The sequence below is a fragment of the Aptenodytes forsteri genome, unplaced genomic scaffold (genome assembly GCF_000699145.1).
Source record: "Aptenodytes forsteri isolate BGI_AS27 unplaced genomic scaffold, ASM69914v1 Scaffold63, whole genome shotgun sequence".
Taxonomy (NCBI): domain Eukaryota; kingdom Metazoa; phylum Chordata; class Aves; order Sphenisciformes; family Spheniscidae; genus Aptenodytes; species Aptenodytes forsteri.
In genome coordinates, this window is record NW_008794709.1 from 3,181,062 (window position 1) to 3,192,412 (window position 11,351).

An 11,351-nucleotide genomic window follows, 5' to 3' on the forward strand; every position below is an offset into this window, starting at 1 on the left:
GGGGGGTGGGGGTACCCGTGACCCCGTCACCTCACCCGCCCCCGGGAGTTCGGTGCCGTGGGGGTCCGGGGGCCTGCAAGGACCTGTCGGCAGCAGCTTTGTGAACTGGCCGTAGGGGTAATTATTAGGGCTGGGTTTCCCCCCCCGCCCGAAGGCTTAAATGGGTTGCCCTTTATTGATCTTTAAGTAAGACAGCTAAGGCATAGTCGTGTTTTCTGCCCACCCAGGTGTTTTAAAATATAATGTCTTTGAGGACAGAGAATTCTGCCTCCAGACAGTTTACCTCGTGTTCCATCTTACGTTCTTTCTGTCAGCTAGTTTATGCACTGGTGTTAAATTTCCCTGAATTCGTGACTTCTGTAATACTGATATTTGGGAAATGTGTTTGTAGTTCTTCTAATAGCAATTTAGCATCTAAAGGGCAACCGATGAAGGTTTGTTTCTGTAACAAAGAATGGAAAGAGTCTGTGGATTTAGTCCTCAAAGCTATGAAGTGCTCACAGCTTCCACATTTTACACTGGTAACAGTAAAGGAATGCTTTTCCGACCCTGACACTTGGCGGGATTTTTCTAGGACAGGATATTCTTGGAGAGCATCTCAGAAGTGCAGCAGTATCATTGTATTCTATTTTAAAGCTCTTGTGCATAGAGCTTGTCAGTCAGATACCTTTTCAGTTTCAAGCAAGCTGCGATAATCTCAACGCAGAATCTAATATTTTGTCATAAATGAAAAATATTTGGGGTACTAAGGAAGCTCCTGGAAAGCAAACATGTTGATTAAATATTCCTTTTTAAAAAAATAACTTATGTTTTGTTTATTTTTTTCAGATGTGAGCACCTCTGCATCATCATCTTTACAAAGCAAAGGGAATATTTCCTTATTGGGAAACAGGAAGCTTTTTTTTGACACTCATGCGCTGGTGTGCCTCTTGGAAGAAAATGGTAATTTGCTAGAAATGGGTAGCTATTTTCAATGTCCTCTCATGAGTGTGGGGTTTTTTGTTTACAAAGTTTGTTACTTCTTGACACATGATGTTACAGCTTCAGTTTTATGGATTTTTTTTTTTTTTAATGTACTGGGTAAGAACATGTAAGTTTTTTCTACTTCCAAAAGGAAACAGTGAGCTTATAACTTTGATTGGAATAATTTATTATCCTATGGGTAATTAAAAATGCTGAAGAGAAATTAGATTTTAAGAATCGAAAGTAAAAAACAGTTTTCAAGGTAGTGTTTAACATGTATTAATTGGATTCCTACATATTTAGTATATACCACCTTGAATATGCAACAATGTGTTATAATAGGATTGAATACGGACTATTATGTAAAATGCAGGTTTTAGGATATAACGTAGAATACTATATAAAATATGGCTGCTTTTATGCTAAAACATAGATAAGGGAATAGATTATTTTGGATTCATGCTAATGTTGCTGAGGTGGGGAAGGTACCTTAAGGTGAAGTTCAGTACAGCTGAATTGACTTCTGACAGCTCTCCATCCCTGAAAAGGAGAGGTCCCTGCCACGTGGCTTCATCTCTTTCCATGTGCCAGCCTAATTCTCAGAAAACTCTGCAGCTCTTTTGCTTGATTGGTATTATGAGATGCTAGTTTAATGAGCCCACAGAGCAGTTGTGTGAGCACCAGGACACATACAAACTGGCAGGAGGAGGGATAAGGAGAGAGGGAGGAGGGGTATCTCTTCCTTTTGGTGGTGGCAAACTATTATATCGGCTCAGCTATTGAAAGCGACTCACTCTCAGACCACATATATGCTTTTTAACGCTGAACTGTGTGTTAGTTTGAAACAATCATGGTTTTGCAAGTGTTTCTTTTCATAATGATTAAATCTTGTTCATGACGTTTTTACTCCTACATTTTGAAAGTGGAAAAATTGAGAGTATTTCTAGGGACAATGTTTTACAGTAGTTTCCAATATGTTCAGTTTAAAAGGTTTTTAATAGGGACTCAGAGGCTGGTAGGCCTAAAATCAGAGCGGCTAGCTCTGGTTTTAGTTCTTGAGTTTTGCACATCTTCAGTGGTTCTAAAGATTTATAGTATACTGAAAGTCGGTATCTGCTTTTCAGGGTCAGAATTCTTGCTCCTAGAAATAACGACATGTGAGAGATGACATTCCATAATACTTCTAGAAAATTTCCAGCATTTATCCTGCTGATATTGTAATAGTGCTGTACTAGAGAAGCAGCTATACTATGTCACAGACATAATTTTGGGGTGAAGGAACTTGGATGTACTGACTGGTTGTGTTCTTTTGTTAGTGCTGGATCAAGAGGAGTATGTTTTATTATCTTTCATAACTGACATTTGTTTTAACTTGGTGCTGAGTATTAGCAAGTGACATTTCTCTAAACTGCCCAGATTTAGGTCTCTCTCTGAATGTTGTTGCATTTTCTTTTGCTTAGGGTTCACTACTCAGCAGTCGGAGGTCATTGTATCTGCATTAGTGAAAATTATGAACACCAACCTGGATATGATTTACAAGGACATGGTCACCAAAGTACAGCAGGTTAGCTCAAAGGCGATGGTGGGGTTGAAGTAAATCAAAAGCTAGTATGCCTGCTAATGAAATATATGTTGCTATTTATTACTGTTAGACACTGTATTTTAAAAGTTTGAAGGTGAACAAACATCACTGTGTATTTATTGGCTGGTGAATTTTGTCTTGAATTTATTAAATACTTACCAAAATGTTGTGGTGGACCTTGAGATTTAGGTACTGTGAGTTGGTACGCAAACCACAGGTAGTTTTTTGGTTTCAACCTTATTGTAGCATGAAATAGAATTACTGAGAATGCTTTTAGACAGACATAGGAGGTATTCAATGCATGGATTTGAATAGTTACAGTTCCTACATATATTCTTTTTTAGACTTGTAACAAGGAGGTACAGATTCCCTCAGTGATTTACCACCCTGTTATGTGGTACCTTTTTATTTATCTCTCTGTGTCACAATGACATTTATATTGGATTAGAATTGAGCTGAATTTCTTTTTTATATAATGTTTTTAGGGTATGATTAGTGTGGTTGTATACACTGGTAACATATAGGAACATGGATAGTTTGGATGCTGATATTGAAATCTATCTCCTTTTCCTTTGATGCATACATTGTTCATGGTATCGTCTAAACCTACCCAGCATATACATCTTGGTGCCAGGAAGTGAAGAAAACTTCCTTGGAAATAGACTGATAATGCTGAGTATCTAGAGAGATCCTTTCTGACTACCAGGAAATTGCGTACAACTGAACTGAATTGTTAGCTTTGACTTGTGAGGGAACGATTGTTTTAATGAATAATTGTGTCTGGAGGCAAGGCTTCTTGTTCTGATACTGGCTGTGATTTTTCTGGGGCCCTTTGTCAGGTCACACAGAGGTAGATCCATGTAAGGAATTGGACATGCCAGTGTTGAATATTGCCACGTTGAGCTCTTAGGCATCTGGCTCCAGAAATGAAACTGAAATTCAGAGTAAGGCATGATTCACTGCATGTGGAACTTAAGCATCTTTGAATGGGATTCACGATACCTGGTATGCTTGAATTCCCTGATACGTGAACTAGTCAGACAGACAATGCTGACAAGAAGCATAGCTGAAGTACAACCTCTTGGGCTGCTCTGTGAAGCTGGGATTCATGGCCCCAAGTCACCTTCTGAACACAGGCTTTAACTTACTCCATAGTAATAAGGCTGCTGTCTTAAAACCTGAGAAAACACCAGCTGCTGTCTCTGTAGTATAATAGTCTTGGCAGTAGGGCATCTCATTAAGAAGCGGAATACCTGGATTTTGCACCACCTTCCATATAGGGAGGCTTCAGCTCATCTTTCCTACCTCCTAGATTCCAGGCAAAGCAGACTTGGGTGAGCTTCCTCCCCCTGTGTGGAATTTGTTCCACAGTCAGAGAACGTAATGTTAAAGGGACCCTTTCTCCCATGGTTGGCTATATTTTACAATAAGCAGTCATTGCATCTCTGCTTCCTTCTATGCCCAGCTTTTTTTGAATGAAAGTAGACAGGTTTTTCTTTGTTGCTCCTGATGGTAGATGTTTTCTGAGACTGTCTGGTAGATTCCACCCTCAGGTGACTTTCTGTCATTAAGATTGAAATGGGCAGGGTTGTATGGCATGCTAAGATAGAAGCAGCTCAGGAGGTGTGTATGCCATGAACTCTGGGCAACATGATAGAACATGTAGTTCCTTATAGTCTTTGAATGCATAAGAGCTTACGCAAAAAGAGAACGATGAGTTGGAAGATTTGGAAAGTTGTGGATGTAGCTATTACCATTAGGCCCTAATTGGGTGTGTAACAGATGAAATATTACACTGGTTAGATAAAGTCTTGGGGGGGGGGGATGACTGTGTGTGTGTGTATGGAGATGAAGAAGAGAGAATATGGAAGAGTTCAGTGAAGAGGGGAGAGAACAAAAGCAAGCTGGAGACATCGGGGAGTAAGAGAGGAGGTGTCCATGGAAGTACTGTTTCTGTAGACTCTTTTGTAACATGTCTAGTACACTGAGCCATTTTTTCAGTGTTGTGGTCAGGTAGCCTGGTGAGGCATGTCCAGATGCCACTTAAACATGTAACACTAAGTTAGAATAGCATTTCCCAACAAAAGTGAAGCTGGAGTGCTGAGTCAGATTTGTGGGGTTCTTAGTCCAGAACCAAAAGCAAGGGACTACTTATTAGGGGGAGATCTTCAGAGAAGAGAAGGCAGTCCCTGTTTGCATGTGCGGATAGTGTAGGATCTAGAACAATGTCTACAGGCTTCTCCATCCTCAAAAGTTCCAGAGAATTCTTGTTTGTCTTCTGTCAGCTCAGTATAACAGACTGAGAAGAGCGATTACAAGTGTAAGTATAGTGCATGATTCTGAGTAGTGAAGCAGAGCGAGCCCCCTTGCAGGGGGAGCTAAAAAAGGAGGTAATTACAAAAGAATATGGTTGCACTGAGGAGTTTTGGTCTGAAAGCCAGCTTTCCTCATTTAGCTCAGAGATGCATCTTCCCTCCCTAATGCCTTTGCTAGCTTAAGAATTTGAAGGCTTGGAAAAAAACTATTTCCTAGGCTATTAATTGAATTATTCTGATCTGTGTTAGCACTGCTAATTTTGTCAAACATTACCAACGTTTGAGCCTAATTTGCTTATTCTGTCACTTAATTTATCTTGCTTTCTGAAACTCGGGATGATCAATCTGAAATTGCTGAATTAAAAACTTCAGGGTATCAAAATAGCCTATGATATTTGTAGGCACTGATGAGAAAAAGCATTATAGTTATGATATGTTCTGAGGTTTTTTCTTCCCTCCTTTAAAGGAAATTGCACTTCAGCAAGTAATGTCCCATATTGGTGGCGTGAAAAAGGACATGATTATTTTGGAAAAAAGTGAATTTTCAGCACTTCGTTCAGAAAATGAGGTAAAAATCACTATCTTGGAAAGTGCTATTCTAGCACTTGCTTATTTTTTCTAATGATGTAAAAAAGCATCTTGTACCCAAGGAGTTGGCTCTGGGGCCAGTATGGTTTAACACCTTCATTAATGACCTTGTTGATGGGTCAGAGTGCACCCTCAGCAAGTCTGCAGATGATGCAAAGCTGGGAACAGTGGCTGATACTCCAGGTGGTTGTGCTGCCATTCAGAGGGGCATGAACAAGCTGGGGAAATGGGATGGCAGGAACCTCATGAATTTGGAACAAATGGAAATGCCAAGCCCTGCCCCTGGGTAGGAATAGCCCCATGTACCAGGACAGGCTGGGGCTGACCAGCTGGAAAGCAGCTTTGCAGAAGAGGCCCTGAGGGTCCTGGTGGATGCCAAGTTGACCATGAGCCAGCGATGAGCCCTTGCGGCAAAGACCACCAACAGCCTCCTGGGCTGTTAGGAGGGCTTCGAGTGGGTCAAGGGAGGTGATCCTTCTCCTCTGCCTGTCACTGGTGAGACTTGCTGGGTCCAGTTCTAGGCTCCTCAGTGCAAGGGAGATTTGGACATGATGGACAGAGTCCAACAAACAGCCACAAAGATCAGTAAGGGACTGGAGCATCTGGCATATGAGGAAAGACTGCGAGAGCTGGGACTGTTTGGCCTGGAGAAGAGAAGGCTCAGCAGGGATCTCATCAATGTATACAAATATTTGAAGGGAGGGTATAAAGAAGACAGAGACAGGCTCTTTCTGGTGTTGTCCTGTGACAGAACAATAGGTAATTGGCACAGACAGAAATGCAGGAAGTTCTATTTAGACATAAGAAAACCCTTTTTACTGTAAGGGTGGTAGAACACTGGAATAGGATACCCAGAGAAGCTGTGGAGTCCCTATCCTGGAGATACTCAAAACCCAACTGGACGTGGCCCTGAGCAACCTGCTCTGGTTGCCTCTGCTTTGAGCAGGAGATTGGACTGGATGATCTCCAGAGAGAGTTAATAGGTATAGCTGTAGCATATTCTATTTCATGTATTTTTTTGAAAGAGATAAAGTAATGGAAAAATTAGAGTTCGAAAGGACCACTAGAGAACATTAGGTAGTTGCAGACTGCAGTACGGTTGCCATTTATCCATCTCTTCTTAAAGCTGAACAAACCCAGCTCTCTCTCCTCTTCGCCCCCCACCATCTTCATGGCCCTCCACTGCACTTGCTCCAGTATGTCAACATCTGTCTTTCGCCAGGGAGCCTAAAGCTGGACACAGCACTTCCAGTGCAGGCTGACAAGTGCTAAATATGGGGAAATAATCACTTCCCTTGGCCTGCTGGGTTTATTCTTGTTTATACCAGCCTATGCATTTGGCCACCTTTACTGCTGTGGGATATTGCTAGCTTCTGTCTTGTGCTGCTGTTTGGAAATGCACAGCACTGAGTATACAGCACTGTATAGATATGATAAACATATCTATACACATACTGAGGACATAGAGTTAAACCACACTCGTTTTGTCTGCCTTTTCACATTATGGATTATAGTCATTGTCACTGATCGTGCAAATTCATTAGTATTTCTAGATGATGTGTTTTTATATACAGTAATAAAGTGTACAATTTTTTTCTACTCTCCCAGAAAATAAAACTTGAACTCCAGCAGATAAAGAAGCAAGTCATGGTAAGATACCGTACCAATATAATTAAGAATTAACACCTGTCTAGTTTGCTTTAAATAAAAAATAATTGTTGCTTTCAAGGTTTTATTTTAAAAGCTGTGCTTAATTGTTGTGATATACAGGATACTGAAATTGCAGTTGATGGTACACTGTGAGCTGCAGCAAAAACAATTTCATGCATACGTCACTTATGGTGACAGAGAACTATGAATGGTACAAGAGGCGAAGAAAAATTTAACTGAAGATTTTTTTACTTACATGTCCTTAATTTAGATTCAGAAAGTGGCTAACTGCCATGTCATTGTTAAGGCTGAGTGAAGTTCTGCATTTAGGGCTGCCTGTTATGTGTAAAGATGCAACATACTTTCAAAATTACAACACTTTCTAATTTGTTTGGGTTTTTTTGTTGGGCGGGGGGTTGTTGGGTTGTTTGTTTTTTGTCTGAAGATGTATCTGTTAGCTGTCCAGAACTTAAAATAGCTTTTAAATGGCTTCTTTAGGTCACTAAGTTTGGGACCATTATGTTTGGTCCCATTTGTTTGGGAGCAAATGACCTTTGCAAGAAAACAGACTCTCTGGAGAAAACTGGAGATCTCCCATCTCTCTGTTAGTTATCATACAGATTATTATTCTTGCCAGGTTTAAGCATCAGTGCTGCGTTTCTGTTCTTTATGGTTTGCTTGTCTTGAATAGCACTCCAAACACCCTTCTACCACCAAAACCAAGATTGTCTCAAAATCTATTATTTCAATGGGTGTGGACTCATGAGCAGCCTTTACACAGAAACAAACGTTCTTGCAAGAGTGATTAAGACTGGAAACTGGGAAACATTAACTATTTTTAGGGCGTATGGTCATCTGACTTGAGAACTGCTGCTTCCTGCTGTAATGTCCTTAGCTGGAAGGATGGAGCATTCTTCTTTCCCTAGGATTTGTCCATGAAACTGGCAGAATGTTGGACTTGTTGAGCTAGCTGGCAATGTGGTCAAACTCAGCCTAGTGCCTCCTTGCCGTTTCTTTCCTATTCTCTCAAGTTTCTTTTTGCACTGTCATCTCCAAAAGGAGAACATAAATTTCTCAAGGCTAATCCTACATGTTTTATATTGTGTTATGAAATGCTTAATGCATCTGGGTTTTCAGAATACCATTTTAAAATACTTTTGGCATCTAATTTTTGAATTGTAACTTATTTTATGGTTTTAGTTAACGTAATCCACTGGTCAAGGATCCGAGTCATCTTTTCTTAAAAGCTAGGTGTCTTTAAATTTCACTTTTAACTGTAAATATAAAATAACTTGCCCTTGTGAGAATTACGTTTGCTCATACTTGTTCTTCTAAAAGACAAGACGACACAATGTTGTAAAAGTTTGAGAAATGTATTTCTAATTTTTTGATTCATTAAACTGTAATGTATTGTGTTGTAATGACATCTAGTTATAGACCAGTTAAAGGTTGAAAATTCAAACATAGTATGAACAATAATCAGACTGAATTTCTAACTTAATGAACTCTTGATTAGTCGACATTGGCCTACTTGAGAGATGCTTACTTGTTTTTAATAGTAGAATCTCCCAGAACATCAGCAGTCTTTTGCTTCTCCCACAAATTCATCTGATCAGCAGTTTGCCTCATGACAAACTGTCAGCTGGCTGGAATTCCTGCCAGGAGGTTGCATTAAAATGGCAGCTGTCACTGAGAAAAGCAGGAATCACTTACAGCTATTGATGAAGTAAAATGCAAGCGTACAACTTAGGTAGTTTAAAAAAGTTAGATGTTTAAAAGTATAATAAACGTTTCCTGACTTCTAAAATGTCTGTAGCTTTTTCTGAAAGCCCTAGATGTAGTCTTTAGAAACAGATTTTTTTTTTTTTTACATTGGAAGGTTAGAAACTGCTTTTAAAGTTATTTTGAGCATCAAGATTAGTTTCATGGAGGAAGTCCAACTTACATGCATACCTAGGTATGGGTTTCTAGAAATTGGAGAGAGTTACGGGATATATGAAACATTCCCAGCATTTATAGAAGGATGTGCTCTCAATTAACTGCTGTTCTCAGTGTCCTGGTTTTAAAAGCAATTGTTAGTTTTTGATTCTGAGATCCAATTCATACTATAGAACATGAGTATTTACCGGGGGAAGAATAGGAATATTTATACTTCAGAAAATTACGTACATTAATTGGAGAGAAGCTTGATTCCTGAGATATGTAAAGGAAGGCACAATGTATTTGTCTAATTTTTTCTGCTTATGACTAAATAGAAAATCTTGCTTGCTGCTTTACCAATTTTTTCCCATTAGGATGAAATTACCAAAGTTCGTGCAGATAACAAGTTAAAGCTAAACCTAGAGAAGAGCAGAGTAAAAGAATTGGTAAGTTTTGGTTACTTTCTTCTAGAAACATCTGAACAGTGAGTAATTTCCAAATTTGGGTAAGATGCTCTTACCCAAAGAGCATTTTCATATTAATCTATATGACCATTCAGCTTCAAGATTATATTAATCCAAGTTATTCATCCTTATACTGCTATAGTACAAGGTGCCATGTTTGGTTTTTTATGTCTATCTATTTTGATATTGGTTTAATATCAGGATTAACATATTACACTTAAACACATTAGATATTTAATCTAAATATGCTGACTAGCTCCCTAGAGGTTTTCTATGTTATTAGTATATCTCTTTCTCTATTTTCACACTTAATTAAGTTTACACATTTCATTAAATTTATCATTATTGAAGATGTTTCATTTCCCTATAGCTAGAGAATTTATAGCGTAGCTAGTTTGTCAGGAAATACCTATTGTGAAAATAGTTGTAATTTTTTTTTAATTGTAACTGATACTGATTCAGATTGTTTTGAACTTTGAAATATCTGGTAGAACTGAATTGATGTGATCTTAAGTTAGAATAACGCAGATGAGGAATTAGAAGACTAACAGTTTTTTGCATTATATGTAGCACTCTAGGTAGAGTTCTGTTCCCATAGATCTTTTTTGGATTGCTTTTAGGATCTCAAAGAAATTGCATCTTCTAAATTGAAAGATCTTTTAATGACATTTTTCCATTAATTTTCTTTCTTATTCAGTCCTTTTTCACAGTTGTGTAATGAAGACTTAACATTTATCTCCAATCTAGGCAATAAGAACTGTTCAAGTAGATATAATTTATCTTCTGTGTGTGCCCCTTGAAGTTTTTCACAATGATTAGTTTAGGTAACAGCTTGTGTCAGTGATTTAGTATAATGACTAACAGTCTGTTATCCCATGCTAGATGCTTGAATAAAGTACAATATGAGCAGGTAGAATTCTTGTTTGAAGGTTAATACTTTATGCTAATGTTTTAAAAAAGCATCATATGAAATGTATTAACTGTGTGGATCCTAAGCTCTGCAGTACTTCAGGCTTACAAAACCTATTTCAAACCACTTCACCAGTGATAAATTAGGCACTAGTGTTTTCTTGTATATTTATGTAGGATCCTGGAATCTGGACTCTGTCTACTGCTCAGACCACTACATTATTTTGACTGCCTCCCAGGAAAAGCAAACAGTGTGTGTCAACTTTCTCTTAAGAAAGTTGACCAACTTTGTAGTCTGTTGTGCAGCTGTAACTTCATAATTTCTATGAAAACTGCTCTTTTTTTTTCCCCCTCCCCACACTCCCCCACTTTAATTGCCAGCTCTGCCATGTATGAACAGAAAAGGAAAAAAAAGGCAGGTGAATGGGGAGCAGGTTGTAGCATATATGCTGAGTTGGGGGTGAGACGTAATCCAGTGTTTTCTATAGTAGGCAGAGCATCATTATCATATTTACTTGGATTGTAATGTGACTTAGGACTGAATATCTAGCTTTCTGAGAATAAAACTCAGGATAATTGAAGGTTACTGTGCATTCTTACTAAGTTACTATTCAGAAGAGACATGTCCTAAGTTTAAATTGATTTAACTTGGAGCACTAAAATTTTCTCATCCTTCAGTTTTGCTTGGAATAAGTACTGAAGGACAATTTCTTAATTTGTCAACACTGATGTGGGCAGTCTTTAATGTTTCAAACTCTAAATGCTTTATCTTTTAATTAGTTCTTCAACTTTACACTTCTTGGAGAATCCTGCATTGCTTAATGCACATCTGCTTATGCTGTGACTTATATCTGCAATGATACAGATGTGATTTAAAATCTCGAAGTACGTGTCGTGGTTTAACCTCAGTTGGCAACTGAGCACTACACAGCCGCTCACTTGCTCCCCCCCCCCCCCCCG

At 38.7% G+C, this 11,351-nt stretch overlaps 1 protein-coding gene across 1 annotated transcript in view; it reads left to right on the forward strand.

Moving 5' to 3' along the window:
* The first annotated feature begins 860 nt into the window (after positions 1-860).
* MCUR1 (mitochondrial calcium uniporter regulator 1) overlaps positions 861-11,351 on the forward strand; it is a 17,981-nt gene continuing 7,490 nt past the window's right edge. The window contains exons 1-5 of the mRNA XM_019470604.1: positions 861-942; positions 2,424-2,527; positions 5,327-5,428; positions 7,057-7,098; positions 9,393-9,464. Coding sequence (XP_019326149.1) covers positions 2,474-2,527; positions 5,327-5,428; positions 7,057-7,098; positions 9,393-9,464 — 270 coding nt within the window. The 5' untranslated portion in view covers positions 861-942; positions 2,424-2,473. The remainder of the gene's footprint in view (positions 943-2,423; positions 2,528-5,326; positions 5,429-7,056; positions 7,099-9,392; positions 9,465-11,351) is intronic.